Source organism: Oncorhynchus kisutch, linkage group LG15 (genome assembly GCF_002021735.2).
Source record: "Oncorhynchus kisutch isolate 150728-3 linkage group LG15, Okis_V2, whole genome shotgun sequence".
Taxonomy (NCBI): Eukaryota; Metazoa; Chordata; class Actinopteri; order Salmoniformes; family Salmonidae; genus Oncorhynchus; species Oncorhynchus kisutch.
Window position 1 is genome coordinate 64,440,116 of NC_034188.2, and position 19,092 is coordinate 64,459,207.

General features: G+C 43.4%; 1 protein-coding gene across 1 annotated transcript in view; it reads left to right on the forward strand.

Moving 5' to 3' along the window:
• The window catches only part of tyw1 (tRNA-yW synthesizing protein 1 homolog (S. cerevisiae)), a 56,250-nt gene extending 38,055 nt beyond the window's left edge, over window positions 1-18,195 (forward strand). Inside the window, 5 exon segments of the mRNA XM_020501964.1 lie at window positions 1,029-1,071; window positions 1,074-1,131; window positions 3,722-3,726; window positions 13,459-13,592; window positions 18,166-18,195. Coding sequence (XP_020357553.1) covers window positions 1,029-1,071; window positions 1,074-1,131; window positions 3,722-3,726; window positions 13,459-13,592; window positions 18,166-18,195 — 270 coding nt within the window.
• Window positions 18,196-19,092: the final 897 nt, after the last annotated feature.

Consider the following 19,092-nt stretch of genomic DNA (forward strand, 5'->3'; position numbering starts at 1 on the left):
AACCCAATAACCAGTGCTGCATTTCACAATATGGCTAAGCACACCTAGACCCTTTTTGTTCATTGCTGAAAGTCCGGAAGAGCATATGACCCATGACCTTACCCTCCTATCATTTTAAAATGAACCATATTACAATATTGTCATAGGCAGACTGAATACAGAACTTAGTAAAGAACCCCAGATAGTCGTATCCCTCTTCACCCCGTCATTGACTGATGGCCATGCTATCGCTTAGCTAACCAAAAGCTAACGAGGCAGCTAATGATTAACGTGTGGGTGATTAATGATCGTGCTAATTAAAAGGACAGAGGTTAGAAGCTGAATTACGTGACGTGACATTGGCTGTGGCTTGAGGGGGCAGATATTTCTCCTCAAGTTACCTTCAAAATAGCCTGGTCCCTGATCTGTGTGTGCTGTCGGAAGACAACTCCTAATGTAAGACTACACAAATAGATCTGGAACCAGGCTAACCTTTGAAAATATGAAGATAATAAAACTCCTTTGAAAATGTCTCTGCCAGTTCAAGCCTCTGGCGAATGGGGTGCTGTCAGTAGTGATAGTCCCGTCTGAGTTGAGGTCCCTATCTGGGACGATTGGCAGCAGCAGAACCTTGTCAAACACATAGGTATTGTCTTACTGTCCTTCAGCAGCAGGGGGCACCAGAACTGATGGGTAGACTGAATGTTCTCTAGTCTAGTGAACTGTGAGGTGGAATACAGAGCTCCTGATGTGTGTGGATTTCCTCACATTATAGTTTTCCATATTTACTGTCACCTGTTGCATTTGTGCCTACTGTACTTTTATTTAACTCTAGTGTCTAAAAATAATTTGTGTAAACTTCTGTTAGCTTGTGCCCTTTAGGTGATCTGAGAGGGACTAAAATGGTCATGGCAGGCCGATGTAAGAGGTCACCAGACCAGTCTGGTTACTTAGCCTGGCCCACTGGGGACAGACAGGCCTGGTCTGGGGCAGTGTGTGTGTGTGAACAGACAGAGCTGTCCTTTCTGATCTTGTCTATCTGTCCCGACAGACACCACACTAACCCGGTGGACACAGAGTGGCGCTGGAAGATGGACCTGCTGAGAAGATACTACTAGAGGCTGTGGAGAACCACCAGAACATGTTCCGACAGTTGAGCTGAGTAACACACACACACACACACACACACACTAAAAAAGATGATTCGACAGTAGACAGGTAACCTTAATAACACTTTGGCTTTGTTTACACTTATAACAGAAAACAAAATTGCAACCAATTCTGGAATAGGTTGGCCTAACAGATCATCACAATACCTAATCTAGATTCAAGAGACTATACTTCACCATCAAGTTGAGAGTCACGACACATGCTTCAATGAAGCAGAGCTGTATGAGCGCTAGAACTGTGTCACAGACCTGGTCAGGCTAACAGACAGACAGACGCTGGGCCTGGGGGATATTTGGCTGACACTTCGGTCCCCACAGTGCAGTGTCATCATAGTTGTTGCGTCCCAAATGGCACCCTATTTCCTACATAGTGCCCTGGTCAAAAGTAGTGCACTATTAAGAAATAGGGTACAATTTGGGACACAAAAAGTGCAGTGAGGCTCTGGGCTGATTCAGTCATCAGCACCCTGTCTGTCTAGCCGCTGTCACACCTCTCCTCACCGGGCCCAGAGTGTGACGCACTTGTCACTGGGCCTGTCTCTGACCTGTCTATGCTTTGTAAAGCAACAGCTCAGTTGGCTATGACAGTTCCAGCAGTTAGTAAAGAGAAAAACATGGCATCTATCTTAGTTTTTAATCAATGGATGATGTGCAAACTCGGCTTGACTGCAACAGCAGCTTCTACCCCCAAGTTATAAGACTCCTGAACAGCTAATCAATGGCAACCCGGACTATTTGCATGCCCCCTCCCTTCCTCTTCTACTCTGCTGTTACTCTGTTATTACCTATGCATAGTCACTTTAATAACGCTACCTACATGTACATATTATACCTCAATTACCAATACACCGGTGCCTCCGCACATTGACTCTGTACTGGTACCCCCTGTATATAGCCCGTCTATTGTTATTTACTGCTGCTCTTAAATGATTTGTTCTTATCTCTTACTTAAAAAAAAAAGTGTACTATAGGTATTTTCTTGAAACTGCATTGTTGGTTAAGGGCTTGTAAGTAGGCATTTCACTGTTGTACTTTGCACATGTGACAAATCATTTGATTTGAAAAAGCATCCTCTCACTATATTATTCAGTGGTTTTTTAGATGACCTTTGACTATAGCAGTTGATGATTTATTCTAGGATAACCCAAACGTGTCACACATGACCCATCACAAAACAATATAAATGCCTCCCATTGGGATCAACGGAGCTCTCTCTCCCTGCCCTCTGTCGACTGCACTGATTCAGTCAGTTTAGCCAGGAATGACTCAAGTGTCCCTGTTTCTCTCTTCGTCAAGTGCCAATTCCATCCAGTCAAAGGAACATGTCATTCCAATTTGTTTCCCATACTCAGCCCTTTGATGGACATCTGGATTGGAGTAGTTAGCGACATGTCTACTGGGACTGAAATGAACCCAACCGAGTTGCATTGCTGATTAGTGAGCTTGTGGTTGAACCAGGGGGTTGCTGTTGGCAGGTGTGTGTGTGTGACTCCTCTCTAAAGTTCCTGATTTGCTCAGTGCTGCTTGTCACGTTTATCAGTGGTGGTGATCTGTTTTCATTTGACCACCTAGTTTAATTGAGTCATGTCGGCACAGAATAAAGCCATTTGGAGTCCGTTTTGGTTTTTGATGTTTTTTTCAATTAAACGTTCAGGGTTAATGATTGACATTAGGTCAAGTCAATCTTAGGGGCTCTCTGAGGACTTCTGATGGAAATGTAATCCGGATAGTCGGATCTGATCACTAAACCCCTTGGGATAATGGTCTTGGAGTATAAACATTTCTATTGTAGAGAGCTTTAGAGGACAATGGTAATGATGTGGATGTATTCCTGCAAGACACTAATACTCAGATTCATAACCATTTCCTTTCCTTTCCTCCGTCCCGCTATCCATCGTTCTCGTTAGAATAGATACTTTTAATGGAGCACCATGTCAGCATTGATACAGTACTGTATGAACAATCCACTTTAGAGTGAATGAGTGCCCTTCCAGAGGACAGCCAGCGACCCATGTGGGAGTGTAATGTGATTCCACATCACATAATATAAATAAAATAGACACATAATGAGGCCTGAGGGACCTGTGGGGGGTATATATATATATATGTGTGTGTGTCATCCTGGGCTGGTGATATGACTGAATTAAAGTGTGATTTCTCCAAGGGCCCTGTATGAGAATGTACAATTATCTTTTTCAGTTTGATGTCTCTGTGTGAAGCTGTTCTGTGATGTGATTTGCCCTTCAAATGTATCAGAGGCAGCAGCCGTTTACCTGGCTTCATCAATGGAAATAATTATATGGATTTGTTGTCGCTTGCTGCCATTATTCAGGTTAATGTTGTTTCATACTGCATTGATCCACAGCATATAACTTTTTGGGGGGTCATGCAATTAGTGCATGAAATCAATCTTTTGAAAACTTTACTGTTTACTTTTCGAATCAATTTTGGTTCGTTTTTTGGGCTTGTGTGAGAGTGCTTGGCATGTGCATCTGTATGTGTGCGCATCTGTGTGTTTGTGTGTGCATGCAAGGAGAAATATACTGAGTGAGTGTGGCGTGTGTTGATTCTAGGCAAGGTGAGCAACGTCTAGGCACTGCCAGGAGATCCATAGTGATCAGTGGTAGCTGAAGAGACTGAGACCTCCCAGTGGGAAGAGGAGAGGGACTTGGCCAAGCTCCAATGTTCTCTATCTCTCTCTTTTTCATTTTTGTATATCTCTCTCCCTGACTGTTCTCTGATTCTCCCACACCATTTTCTTCCCACCAGTCCATTCCTTTTAAAGGGGAATGGGAACACAACCCTAAATAACCCCTTTCTTGCTTTTATTATTCATAATAAGACATAATGTTCCCCTTTAAATCGTTAAGGGGGAGTGAACAAGTGTACATCACAGGCAGAGGAGGTTTGTGCAGTCATTAGGCTCTCCAGCTTCATGGTCCCCAAGGCCCAGGAGATCAGGTGGGGGGTGCCACTGAAGGTGTTGGAGGTGAAGGGAAGTTGTGTTGGCCCAACCCTAAGGGAGAGGAGAGATGGCTTCTCCAGCTTTGTCTCTTTCTTTCTTTGTGTCTCCCTTTCAGTCCTAATGCCATTTGGCCTGACAAAAACATAATCCGTTTCTTTCTTTTCTCACTGTAACCGTTCCTTTCTCTAGGGTGTGTTCGGGCGGCGCTCTTTCGCTCTGACCGTCACCTCTTCTCTCTTTTGAAGTCTATACAAACACAGAAGCACATTGAGGCTTCTGACTAAGGCAGGGCCGAGCCAGGTCATAGAAGAGCCTTAATCTTGAACAGAATTTCAAATCACAGTTTCAACTGTCTGTCAGCCTAGCATCGTCTCCGTCTCGCTCTTTTTACCAGCATGGTGCCTTACGTAAAAGAAATACATCTTCACCTTGCATGTCTTTGAGTACACACAGTCATTATACACAGAGTGTACAAAACATTAAGAACACCAGCTCTTTCCATGACCTAGACTGACCAGGTGAAAGCTATGATCCCTTATTGATGTCACATGTTAAATCCACTTCAAAGTGAAGATGAAGGGGAGGAACAGGTTAAAGAAGGATTTTTAAGCCTGGAGTCAATTGAGACTTGGATTGTGTATGTGAGCCATTGAGAGGGTGAATGGGAAAGAAAAAGTATGTAAGTAACTTTGAACAGGGTATGGTAGTAGGTGCCAGGCGCACCAGTTTGTGTCAAGAAATGCAACAATGCTGGGGTTTCACGCTCAACAGTTTCCCTTGTGTATCAACAATTGTCCACCACCCAAAGGACATCCAGCCAACTTGACACAAATGTGGAACGCTTTGGAGTCAACATGGGCCAGCATCCCTGAGGAATGCTTTCGACATCTTGCAGATTCTTTGCCCAGGCAAATTGGTGCTGTTCTGCAGTGTACAGTGAATTCGGAAAGTATTCAGACCCCTTGACTTTTTCACATTTGGTTATGTTACATTATTCTAAAATGGATAAAAAATAAATAACAAATCTCATCAATCGACACAAAATACCCCATAATGACAAAGCAAAAGCAGGGTTTTAAGAAATGTTTGCAAATGTATAAAAATTGAATAAAATAAATAGCACATTTACATAAGTATTCAGACCTTTTACTCAGTACTTTGTTGAAGCACCTTTGGCAGAGATTACAGCCTCGAGTCTTCTTTGGTATGACACTACAAGCTTGGCACACCTGTATTTGGGGTGTTTCTCCCATTCTTCTCTTTAGATCCTCTCAGGCTCTGTCATGTTGGATGGGGAGTGTCACTGCACAGATATTTTCTGGTCTATCCAGAGATGTTCGATCGGGTTCAAGTCCGGGCTCTGGCTAGGCCACTCAAGGACATTCAGAGACTTGTCCCAAAGCCACTCCTGCGTTGTCTTGGCTGTGTGCTTAGGGTCGTTGTCCCATTGGAAGGTGAACTGTCTTCCCAGTCTGAGGTCCTGAGCACTCTGGAGCAAGTTTTCATCAAGGATCTTTCTGTACTTTGCTCCGTTTATCTTTCCCTTGATCCTGACTAGTCTCCCAGTCCTTGTCGTTGAAAAGCTTCCCCGCAGCTTGATGCTGCCCTCACCATGCTTTACCATAGGGATGGTGCCAGGTTTCCTGCAGACTTGACGTTTGGCATTCAGGCCAACGAGTTCAATCTTGGTTTCATCAGACCAGAGAATCTTGTTTCTCATGGTCTAAGAGTCCTTTAGGTGCTTTTTGGCAAACTCCAAGCGGGCTGTCATGTGCCTTTTACTGAGCAGTGGCTTCCCTCTCGCCTCTCTACCATAAAGGCCTGATTGTAGGAGTGCTGCAGAGATTATGGTCCTTCTGGAAGGTTCTCCCATCTCCACAGAGGAGCTCTGTCAGAGAGACCATCGTGTTCTTTGTCTTCTCCCTGACCAAGGTCCTTCTCCCCCGATTGCTCAGTTTGGCAGGGTGGCCAGCTGTAGGAAGAGTCTTGGTGGATCCAAACTTCTTCCATTTAAGAATGATGGAGGCCTCTGTGTTCTTGGGGACCTTGAATGTTGCAGAAATGTTTTGTTACCATTCCCCAGATCTGTGCCTCGACACCATCGTGTCTCGGAGCTCTACGGACAATTCTTTCGATCCCATGGCTTGGTTTTTTCTCTGCCATACTCAGTGGGACCTTAAATAGACAGGTGTGTGCCTTTATAAATCATGTCCAATCAATTGAATTGACCACAGGTGGACTTCAAGGTGTAGAAACATCTCAAGGATGATCAATGGAAACAGGATGCACCGGAGCTAAATTTCGCGTCTTATTGCAAAGGGTCTGAATACTTACGTAAATAAGGTATCTGTTTTTTATTTGTTAACATCTCTAAAAAAACTTTTCACTTTGTCATATGGGCTATTGTGTGTAGATTGATGAGGAACATGTTTTTTTAATCCATTTTAGAATAAGGCTGTAACGTAAGAAAGTCAAGGGGTCTGAATACTTTCCGAATGCACTGTATATGCGCAGTGGTAAACGACTTACACACACAAAGCCTCTTGGCTTTAGTGTGTGTGTGTGTGTGTGTGTGTGTGTGTGTGTGTGTACACACACACACAGTCCCCCTTATCGACAAGAAGGGGCATTGAGGAGCACAATAAGAGAAGCAGGTTAAGTGTCTGGTGTCTGGTGAACAAGAGAACACAACAGCACACTGTCAGTTCAGAATGTCTCTCTCTCCCCTGTAGAAGACACTGTTTTTCTCTGCTAAGCATTCTGAGGATAGAACAGAACACTTTGGCAACACACAATTAAAACCTCTTTGGAACTGACTGCTGAATAGATTAGAGAAGTCTTGGAGAGGCGCTGACTGCTCTGCTTGCCTGTGTCTCTGACTCAACAACCTCCCAATGTTCCTACAACGTCCCCATAACTTTTCTACAACGTCCCCCCCAATGTTTGTACAACATTTCTCTTCCGTTCTTATGAGAAAGCTGAAATGGCATTTGATTGAACATGTAAAAAGCAGACTTCACAGCATTGTAAGTGAATTTTTATTCACCTACAGTGCTGTAACACTCTGCTCACATTTGTGTTATGTTAATGTTGTCATCTAAGGTGACATTGACACACAGGCACAGAGGCTCAAGGCTCATTTTATTTTGATGGCATTGGGATTTTTGTAACTTCTTACCTATACAATACTAAGGTCCCTCAGTTGCCAAGTTATTGCCAAAGCGTTGACCTCAAGTCACGTATCAGTTTTAGAGGTAAATATTGACACTCATGCCCACATTTACCTTTGTGGTCTCTGATTTCAAAGCAACCTCTGACCTTTGAACCACATCCAAACAGATTATTCCTCCAAGGCAGATGCCCAACCAGACAGCTTGTTCCTTCCAGGTCATCCTATCGTGTCAATAGTTGTGGCCCTGCCTTGTCTGTCAGAGATCTGACTTGCAGTATAGTCCCTGCTCCCTGGTCTGTCAGAGTAGGTGATGGCACCACACGACAATACCCACAGCCACGGTCAAGCTGTCTGAATTTATCGAGCCAGATGCCCAGACATGACTTTGATTGGAAAACGCAAGTGTTCACTTAGGGAAGGGGAGGTTGTGTGTGTGTGTGTGTGTGTGTGTGTGTGTGTGTGTGAAATCCTTCCAACAGTTGCTTATTTGGCTAATTGAACTCTGCCATTGCCTGTGCCCTTGCCACTCTGGGTAATTACTATGGTTGTACTTTGGGATATTTATTGGAGTGAAAAATGTTGTTTGTGTGGTTACAACCTCTACCAAACCTCTTTGACATTGTCTGTTTCCTTTGTTTCTAATGTAGCTACATCCTCCTCCTGCTGCTGTACTGGCAGTTTACAGCCAATTGCAATCAAGCCTCCCCTCTCAAAAAATACCTGAATACTAGTAATGACGGTGCGCTCTCTCCTTTTTTATATCCTTCTTATTCTCACTCTCACTCACTCACTCACTCACTCACTCACTCACTCACTCACTCACTCACTCACTCACTCACTCACTCACTCACTCCTGAAATGGCATAGATATCAGTGTACAGCAAAGTGTTTTCAATCACTGCTGAAATAACTACTTCCTTTGCTTGGCTCTCTTATGTTGAACATAATAAACGGCTCCTTATCCTCCGGACGTGTGCCAAACTCACTAAAAGGGGCAGTAATAAAGCCAAACCTTGACCTGGAAAATAAAACAACTATCGGCCTATATTGAATCTCTCATTCCTTAAAAAAAAATTGAAAAAGCTGTTGCTCAGCAACTCCCTGCCTTCCTAAAGACAAATAATGTATACAAAACCCTCCCGTCTGGTTTTAGACCCCATCATAGAACTGATACCGCACTCGGTGAAGGTGGTAAATTATCTTTAAATGGCGTCAGACCAAGGCTCTGCATCTATTCTTGTGCTCCTAGACTGTAGTGCCGCTTTCTAGACTATCGATCACCACATTATTTAGAAGAGATTGGAAACTGTAATTGGTCTACGCCAGGCCTGGTCAAAGGCCAGCCCGTATGCAGCCCGCAACCTGATTCAATATGGCCTGTGGAATCATGCTCAGCTCACAAAGAATTTGCAATAGTAAAATTGAAAAACGTATTGTAACGGTTTTCTTTAGGTGAAGTAGAGGCGGACCAAAATGCAGCGTGGTTGTTATTCATTGTACTTTAATAAAGAAACTGTACACGAATAAACTAACAAAACAACAAACGTGCGAAAACCTAAACCAGTCCTATCTGGTGCAAAACACAGAGACAGGAACAATCACCCACAAACACACAGTGAAACCCAGGCTACCTAAGTATGATTCTCAGAGACAACTAATGACACCCGAAACATAGAAAAACAAACAGACTGCCCACCCAACTCACACCCTGACCATACTAAATAAATACAAAACAAAGGAAATAAAGGTCAGAATGTGACACGTATTTGTTATTCAAATTAAAAGCCCAATAAATACTCGCCTTTGTGTAATGATTTAACTCCCACCGCTAGTGGGACATTTTATTTTGAAGGCACTTATAAATCACAACTGCACGAGCATGGACAGTGACTGACAGGCTGACACGCATGTCACAAATTGAGCAAAAAATAGTTTTTAAAAGAAAAGGAAAGTAGACGATGAATGTTGGGTGTTCCAGCAAGAGTGGACATCAAAATATGTATTCTTAGCTTCCTACTGCCTGAGCTATATTGTTGATGCAAATTGAGAAGAGCGTGGGGCCTAGGATCGAGCCTTGGGGTACTTACTCCCTTGGTGACAGGCAGTGGCTGAGACAGCAGATTTTCTGACTTTATACACTGCAGTCTTTGAGAGAGGTAGTTAGCAAACCAGGTCAAAAACCCCTCAGAGACACCAATATTCCTTAGCCGGTCCACAATAATGGAATGGTCTACCGTATCAAAAGCTTTGGCCAAGTCAATAAAAATAGCAGCACAACATTGCTTAGAATCAAGGGCAATGGTGACATCATTGTCACCAAGAAAGCCAGTCAGTTGATTATTGACAAGTTTTTCCAACACTTTTGATAAACAGGGCAAAATAGAAATAGGCCTGTAAACAGTTAGGATCAGCTTGATCTCCCCCTTTAAATAAAGTATGAACCGTGGCTGCCTTCCAAGCAATGGGAACCTCCCCAGAAAGGAGAGAGAGGCTTGGCGATGATAGGGGCAGCAACCTTAAAAGAAGAAAAGGTCTAAACCATCTGACACAGATGTTTTTTGGGGGTCAAGTTTCAGGAGCTTCTCCAGCACCTCGGACTCAGTGACTGCCTGCAGGGAGAAACTTTATAGCAGAGCAGGGGAAAAAGAGGGAGAAGCATCTGGGATAGTCACATTAGAAGGGGTGGTAGATGAGGAAATGTTGGACGGGCAAGGAGGCATGGCTGAGTCAAATAGGAATCCTGACTTAATGAAGTGGTGATTTAAAGAGCTCAGCCATGTGCTTATTGTTAGTAACAACCACCTCATCAACTTTAAGGGACATGGGCAGCTGTGAGGAGGAGGGTTTATTCTCCAGGTCTTTACCTGTTTTCCAGAATTTCTTGGTGTTAGACCCACAGAGAGAGAACTGCTCCTTTAAGTAACTAACTTTGGCCTTCCAGATAGCCTGAGTGCACTTATTTCTAATTTGCCTGACTGAGAGCCAGTCAGCCTGAGTATGCGTGTGCCGAGCCTTTCGCCAAATGCAATTCTTGAGGTGGAGTAACTCTGCAAGGTCACGGGGGCTGAACCTGTTTATAATTCTAATTTCCTTCATGGAGTTGTGTTAACAATAACTCTGAAAATATCAAAAAAATTGGTCCAAGCGTCTTCGACAGAAGGGATCAAGTTGATTCTATACCATTTTACAGAGGCGAATTCATGAAGGAAGGCTTGCTCATTAAAGTTTTTTAGCTTGCCTCTATGACAAATCAGGACAGGTCATGGCATCATGGCCCTCATGAATGAACTGAATTCCAAACTACAAGGCAAAAGCCTTTTTGCACATCAGATGTACAGCCTTGTTAAGGCCTTGAAGGAAAAATGACTCCTCCTGACCCGCCAAGTAGAAGTCAACAATCTCACCCACCTTCCGATACTACTAGTCTGTTCCCTAGCAGATGACCAGCAGGAGAAGTATACGCTTTTGCGTGCTTTGAACGGTGAGTTTTTTCCATTGTTTTGGAAAATGACATGCTGTTAGTTTCCTCTCCTTTCACCTTCAATGTGGATAACGCTCCCACTGACCTGCAACTTGAGCTTATCGGTCTTCAGTCTGATGCAGTGATTGTTTTGAATAGTTATCCAATGTCACTGACGATGTTCTATGCATCTCTCGATGAACAAAACTTTCCAAAGATTAGGAGTCATGCTCAGAAGATGTTTGTACTGTTTGGGTCAACCAATGTATGTGAAGACATTTTCAGTGATAGAAAAATAAAACAAGTCAAGGAACATATCATCTCTTACTGACTCTCACCTTTCAGCAATCCTGTGCATAGCGACGTCAGAAACGATACCTGACTTCACTGCTCTAGTCAATGCCCATTAGAGACTTCACTCCTCATACTGATTGATTGTTTAATGTAATGTTGAGCTCTCTCTCTTGTGTTTTTGTGCATACCCGTTAACAAGAGTTCTGTCCATGGTGCTGAATGCAAAGTGTACTTTTCCCTCTGAGGTCATTGCATGTCTAATAATGAAAATACCTATCAAAAGGAGAACACGGTGTAACGATCTTCGTCTTCATCGGATGAGGAGTAGGAAGGATCGGACCAAAATGCAGCGTGGTAAATGTCCAGGATTATTTATTAGAACAGAACACGAACATACAAAATAACCAAGTGAATGTAAGAAATGAAAATCGAAACAGCCCTGAAAGGTGAAAACACAAAACAGGAAACAACTACCCACAAACACCAGGTGGGAAAAGGCTACCTAAGTATGGTTCTCAATCAGAGACAACGATAGACAGCTGCCTCTGATTGGGAACCATACCAGGCCAAACGCAACTCACGCCCCGACCAAACCAAAATAGAGACATAAAAAAGGAACTACGGTCAGGGTGTGACACATTGAGGGAACATTATTTCTGTGCATGTTAAAAAAGTAAAATAATTAGCATATTTGGACGTGATTTACAGTAGATATATCTGTCAACACAGTCATACACATGATATATAATTCTGGCCCGCGATGGAAAAATATATTCTAATGTGGCCCTCATGGAAAATAATTGTCCAAGCCTGGTCTACGCGGTCAAGTTCTTGCCTGGTTTAGATCTTATCTGTCGGAAATATATCAGTTCGTCTCTGTGGATGGTTTGTCCTCTGACAAATCAATGGTAAGTTTTGGTGATCCTCAAGGTTCCATTGTTTTCACTATATATACTACCTCTTGGTGATGTCATTCGGAATCTCGATGGATGTACAGTAGTTTCAAATAAAACTGTGAAGGACCTTGTCGTTACTCTGGACCCTGATCTCTCTTTTGAGGAACATATCAAAAATATTTAAAGAGTAGCCTTTTTCCATCTTTGTAACATTGCAAAAATCTGAAACTTTTTGTCCAAGATTTATGCAGTAAAGCTAATCCATGCTTTTGGTCCTTCCACACATACCTACACGCACACTACAGTCACAAGACGCAGGCCTCCTTATTGTTCCTAGAATTTCTAAGCAAACAGCTGGAGGCAGGGCTTTCTCCTGTAGAGTAAAATATGTATGGAATGGTCTGCCAATCCATGTGAGATGTAGACTCGGTCTAAACCTTTAAGTCTTTACTGAAGACTCATCTCTTCAGTAGGTCCTATGATTGAATATAGTCTTGCCCAGGGGTGCGAAGGTGAACGGCAAGGCACTGGAGTGACGGAACCACCCTTGCTGTCTCTGCCTGGCCGGCTCCCCTCTCTCCACTGCAATACTCTACCTCTGACCCTATTACGGGCACTGAGTCACTGGCTTGCTCCCGCTCTCCCATCCTTTCTGTCCTCGGGCTCGTACGGTGGTGGGCTATATATCTTTGTGGGCTATACTCAGCCCTGTCCGGGAGTAACTTTGGATGGGGCCACTGACCTGCTCACCAGACTTGCTACCTTGTTGTGCTGCTGTTCCAGTTTCTGCTGTTCTGCCTTGTCCTGGACCTGCTGTTTCTACCTTGGAATGTTTGGCTATGAAAAGCCAACTGACATTTCCTCCTGAGGTGTTAACCTGCTGCACCTTATATAACCACTGTGATTATTATTTGACCCTGCTGGTCATCTATGAATGTTTTGAACATCTTGAAGAATGATCTGGCCTTAATGGCCATGTACTCTTATAATCTCCAACTGGCAGAGCCAGAAGAGGACTGGTCACCCCTCAGAGCCTGGTTCCACTCGAAGTTTCTTCCTAGGTTCCTGCCTTTCTAGAGATGACCTTAGCCATCGTGCTTACACATCTGCATTGCTTGCTCTCTGGGGTTTTTAGGCTCGGTTTCTGTATAAGCACTTTGTGATAACTACTGGTGTAAAAAGGGCATTATAAATACATTTGATTGATCTCTCTGGAGAGAGAACCCAATCCTGTGGTGTTATTGGAGTCGACAGTAATCCAGGAACATTCACCGGTTAACATGTTGCGGTGCAAAATCGTCTTGGCATTCTGCCAAACTCAAGGAAGAGAGGAAGAGCGAGGCGGCGCAAACCAAAATGTTTCTCGCCTGCTGTGTCCCACACTGATTTCTCTCTCGCTCTCTCTCACTGTGATCTCTCTCTCACTATCCCCTTGTTCTCTTTCTCTCCCTGTCTCCCCATTCCCTCCCCCTCTCTCGCTCTCATCCCCGTATCCTATTCCTCTCTGACCTCTTCCCCTCCAGGTCTGGTACTGGTGACCAAGCTGTATGTGAGTGTGGGTGCCGGCACCAAGGGCAGTCTGAAAAAGATCGACCGGCTGCTCTTCAATGACTTCTGGCCGAGGTTCCTAGACAGCCTCAAGGATCTGGGTGAAAAGGTGAGTACCTCTAGTACCCTTCGTTCTAACACTACTTAGATAAACCGAGCCAAGGTAAGCTGTACTACATTGTGCTGGCCTGGATACAACACCACAACAGTTGTTGGAACCATGCTGGAAAGGACAATGGGAATGGAAAGCAACTTGTTCATTTTATAAATACTAGTAGCCAGTTTGGACAGGCTCAGTGCTCCAACCCCGGCCCCTCAAAACTAATTGACTAAGTTGGTGTTAAGCCAACCACACCCTCCCCTTCATTTTTACTGAATGTTCATCCAAACATCAACATCATTGTTATAGAAAAGCCCTGATAAGTACTGTTTCTATTAGCTGAGTGACTGCTATTGTGTCCTCACATCAGGGATTCAATATTATAGCCTTTTTATTATCCAAATGAATTGTAGCATTGAGCCTCTTTCATTATCTGCCTGTTGCACTTCAATTATACGGTAATTGGCTTCACACCACTAGCAGATATCAATGAATGGCAATTTTCCACTTTTATAACATTGTAATACAACCGATGTTCATTGGGGAACAAAGACCAATTTGATGCGTAGGTAAGTTGCCGTTTATTCCCTTGCATGTGAGTCATGTTGCTGTTTTATACTGTGACTAGCCTGGTTCCAGATCTGTTTGTGCTGTCTTGCCAATGCATGCCAATGACTATAGGAGTTTGGTTGAAAATGAAAATCTGTCCAATAGCATGATCATTATCCATGGAACGTGTCCTAATTTGATGAGGCAACAGTAGAGAATTCTCATCTCCACGATTCAAAATGAAAAGCCAGGAGAGTTAAAAAAAGAAACTCCAAACAGATAAGAGTGGTTGGCGTGGCGATGATGGTCACCTTCTGATGCCTTATATTTTCACTCTCAAGAAGCGCAGTGCATCCTGGGAGTTTTCCTTTACCAATCAAAGCGGAGAGGGAATACAGTAGCACTCTCCCTGTCCCCTCTATGAGAAGTATCACCAGCTTTACATACTGGCTGGCATAACAGGAATATGCCACACTGATTTCTATTCAACAAAAATATAAACACAACATGCAACAATTTCAAAGATTTTACTGAGTTACAGATTATATAAGGAAATAAATCAATTTGGTCCTGATCTATGGATTTCACATGACTGGGCAGGGGTGCAGCCATAGGTGGGCCTTGGAGGGCATAGGCCCAGTCATTTGGCAGCCATGGCCAACCACTGGGGAGCCAGGCCCAGCAAATCAGAATGGGGTTTTCCCCACAAGGGCTTTATTCCAGACAGAAATACTTCTCAGAAACCCTCCACCCCCCTCAGACGATCCCGCAGGTGAAGAAGCCAGATGTGGAGGTCCTGGGCTGGCATGGTTACACTAGGTTTGCTGTTGTGAGGTCGGTTGGACATAATGACAAATTCTCAAAAAACTATGTTGAAGGCAGCTTATCTGGCAACAGCTCTGGTGGACATGCAGTCAGCATGAAAATTGCCCGGCATTGTGTTGTGTGACAAAACTGCACATTTTAGAGTGGCCTTTTATTGTCCCCAGCACAAGGTGAACCTGTGTAATGATCATGCTGTTTAATCAGCTTCTTGAAATGCCAGACCTGTCAGATATGGAACATTTCTGGGATGTTTTATTTCAGCTCATGAAACATAGGACCAACACTCTACATATTGCGTTTATATTTTTGTCAGTGTATATGTAAATTCTGAAATTCACATTCACAGACATCGCAATGTCACTTTGCTGGATGGTTGGAAAGGTATGGTACAGTGTGATGATAATATATGTTCATACATCAGTATGCTGATCCTTTATTGTGGCTGAGGTTAGTGGAAATGTCTATTTCCTCCTGATTATAATGGTATACAGTACCAGGAGCACTGAACTGTAATGTGGTTCCATTCATTATCATATATTTCCCTGTGCTTGAAATGAGAGAAATATCAATACGAAAGTAGGAAAGGTCTGTTTACCTCATTGGGGAACTTTGAGTGACAAATAATGGCAGTGGTCTCTGCAGCTTTCTACTCAAGCTTTTTTAGATGGTCAACGATACATCAGTGGAATGGGAATCTCGGTGATTCTTTGTAATCCATTCCAAGCCTGTTTTTAATGGTTTGTTGTGGCCAGATAGCTTCTCAGCTTCTTGAGGAACCTTAACTCAACTCTGGGACTGATTTAATGAACAGTGACCCCCAAACGAATCTTTGAAAATGCAAGTCACTGGCAAAGTCTGGAATTGAAACCGTCTTCATTTCATTGTACCCTCTGGAAAATGCAAGGAACTACAGATGTAGGCTGTTTTGAGTCGAGTTTTACAGTAACCCTCTCTTATTCTCCCAAGACTTATATTCCCTGTGAAATGTTTCAAAGAGAGAGACTTAATATTTTGAGAAAGTTCTGTCCGCTATCATTTGCTGCCATATCAGAGTGGAAGAGAAACATTGTCTGCCATCCTGATTGAAAACAGTTCATGAAGTTCACTCTGCCCTGCGATGCACTGGAGAAGTAGAAGAGGGGGAATTTTTGTTCTAACTTCTAAGAAGAGGACCTTGAGTCTGCTTGCAGCACATGTTTTCCATCTGAATAGAATAGTTGGAACTCCAATGCCTTCATCAGTGGTGACGTTCCGTAGAATAACTATTTATATTTAATCATGCCTTTTATTACAGACTTGCTCACTGTCTGACAGACACAGCCATTCAACACAACATTCTCTCCTTCTCCACACACACACACACACGCACACACGTACTCTGTCTACTCAGCAAACTGGATGCAGTCTATCACAGTGCCATCCGTTTTGTCACTAAAGCACCTTATACCACCCACCACTGCGACTTGTATGCTCTAGTCGGCTGGCCCTCGCTACATATTCGTCGCCAGACCCACTGGCTCCAGGTCATCTACAAGTCCATGCTAGGTAAAGCTCCGCCTTATCTCAGCTCACTGGTCACGATGGCAACACCCATCCGTAGCACGCGCTCCAGCAGGTGTATCTCACTGATCATCCCTAAAGCCAACACCTCATTTGGCCGCCTTTCGTTCCAGTACTCTGCTGCCTGTGACTGGAACGAATTGCAAAAATCGCTGAAGTTGGAGACTTTTATCTCCCTCACCAACTTCAAACATCAGCTATCTGAGCAGCTAACCGATCGCTGCAGCTGTACATAGTCTATTGGTAAATAGCCCACCCTTTTTCACCTACCTCATCCCCATACTGTTTTTATTTATTTACTTTTCTGCTCTTTTGCACACCAATATCTCTACCTGTACATGACCATCTGATCATTCATCACTCCAGTGTTAATCTGCAAAATTGTAATTATTTGCCTACCTCCTCATGCCTTTTGCACACATTGTATATAGACTCCCCCTTTGTTTTCTACTGTGTTATTGACTTGTTAATTGTTTACTCCATGTGTAACTCTTTGTTGTCTGCTCACACTGCTATGCTTTATCTTGGCCAGGTCGCAGTTGCAAATGAGAACTTGTTCTCAACTAGCCTACCTGGTTAAATAAAGGTTAAATAAAAAAAATAAAATAAAAAAAAACACACACGTACACACACACACATGCACACACGTACACATAGACACTCATTCCCCCCATATTTTTGTGTTTCTCTGACTGAGTCATCCAATGAATGAATTCCAAGAAGTGACGTGAGGAATAATAGGAAATGTAGAGTCCACTCCTATAAGTCTTATCAGACACTGTGGATGTGTTCTTTCTTTGGAGAATTTATATGACAACACAAAGTTGCTACGTTGAAGGTGGTAACTAGAAAATGAGTCTCCTCCCCAACTCTCCCCTCCTATCCTTTCAGGGTAGCCTGATTTACCCAGTACTACAAGAATACCCAATGCATCTGTGTATCTTTCAAAGCTTCTAACAGTGTGAACACTCACACACACACACACACACACACACTTCCTCTAACAGCGTATCTAATTTCAATCACCTTCATTAGCCCTTTTCTAGAAAGCAGTGGAAGAAAAACTGCACTCAGTGGCCTCGTAGCATAACAACCTTGAACATAGATGTGGGCTGTAAAATGTTTTATTGGGATGTCTTCACTTCCTGGCTACAATCAACCTGCCAGCTTCCCCCCTTCTGAGGCACAGTCTACTCTAGACAATGGACAGGTTTATTACAGCTTCATGTGTGAACCTCTTTTCACTGTAAATCTGGTGGTAAATGCAGCCAAATGGATTGCTGTAATTGCCGTCTGTGTCAGGCATTTCACCAGTTATCAAAGTGATTTACTCTGCATTCGGGTAACTCATCGTTATCCACTACCTAAGAATGTTTTTAACACTTAATACAACAAATTTCATGGCAGAAAAACATTCACTATGCACCAGGAATAGTCGTGGTTAGCGTTTTTTTCATTGTCAAATGAGCAAATTACTGGTAGACTGTATAAACTGTTGTTTACTTATTATCACTTAGTGTTAGTACCTATACCCAGTGGTTTTTATTCGGTTCTGCCTGGTTCGTTTTCTGCAGCTAGTAGGATAGACCAGTCAAGTTTCTTGTCTAGGAGTAGTGAGGTCTCAATCTGTCTCTCTTTCTTTCTCTAGCTCTCCTTCTCGCCTTCCCTGGCCCAGTGACTTGTGATGATGTAGATCTGTATATTCTGGTGATGGATGGTGCAATATTGGCTGATATACAGTAAGGGATGGCTGAAGAAGGGGTTGTCAATATATCCTTTTACATGGTGTATAGGTATGGGATGCTTACAAGAAGGTTGCTTCTGAAGAACAAGGGAGTTGCAGACATATTTTTTGGGTGCATTCCTACGATTCTATATACAGTATATCTACATAATATACGATATATATACAAACTATCAATAATAGACAAAGCACCTGTCTGCCGACCAGACTCAAAATATGACCAAAAAACAGGTGTGCCTGCCTGTCAGTCTTGAACCGCCTCTCTAGGGAATAGGCAGAGACACTGTCAGAGGTAGTGAGTTAGGCCATAGTGATCCCATCTCTGTGTGGCCCACCCCCATCCTTGGTTGCTAAGCTCTCCTCTCCCCTGATATTCTCTTCTCTCATTCTGACCGTTCCCTCTTTCTCTCTGCTCTGCTTTCCAACCTGGCCTCATCCCTGTGCTGAGGGACTGATGGAGCTGTGCTGTGGCTGCTCTGTTGGCTTTGGAGGGGAGGTAGCTGCAAATACCTCACCTCCCTGCCTTCCTCCCTGGCACCATGGCCCAATTATCCATACCCCACTGAGCTGAAGGAGCCAGAGCCACCACTTCTCCCTCTTTCTGAGAAGAGGATAAGGGTAGCGAGAGAGAAATGGAGTGTGATAGAGAGAGAAGTATAGGAACAGGGGAGGAGTGTGTACCCAGTTCCCATTCTTTTCTTCTCTACCATCGCCATTTACTTAGTCTTTCTGCTAACTCCAACCTTTTCTCCCCTCACCTATTTACTTTGAGAAAAAAGGCAGTGTGAAGTATACTGTGCTTAGTATAGATGTGAAATATGAGGCAGTTAA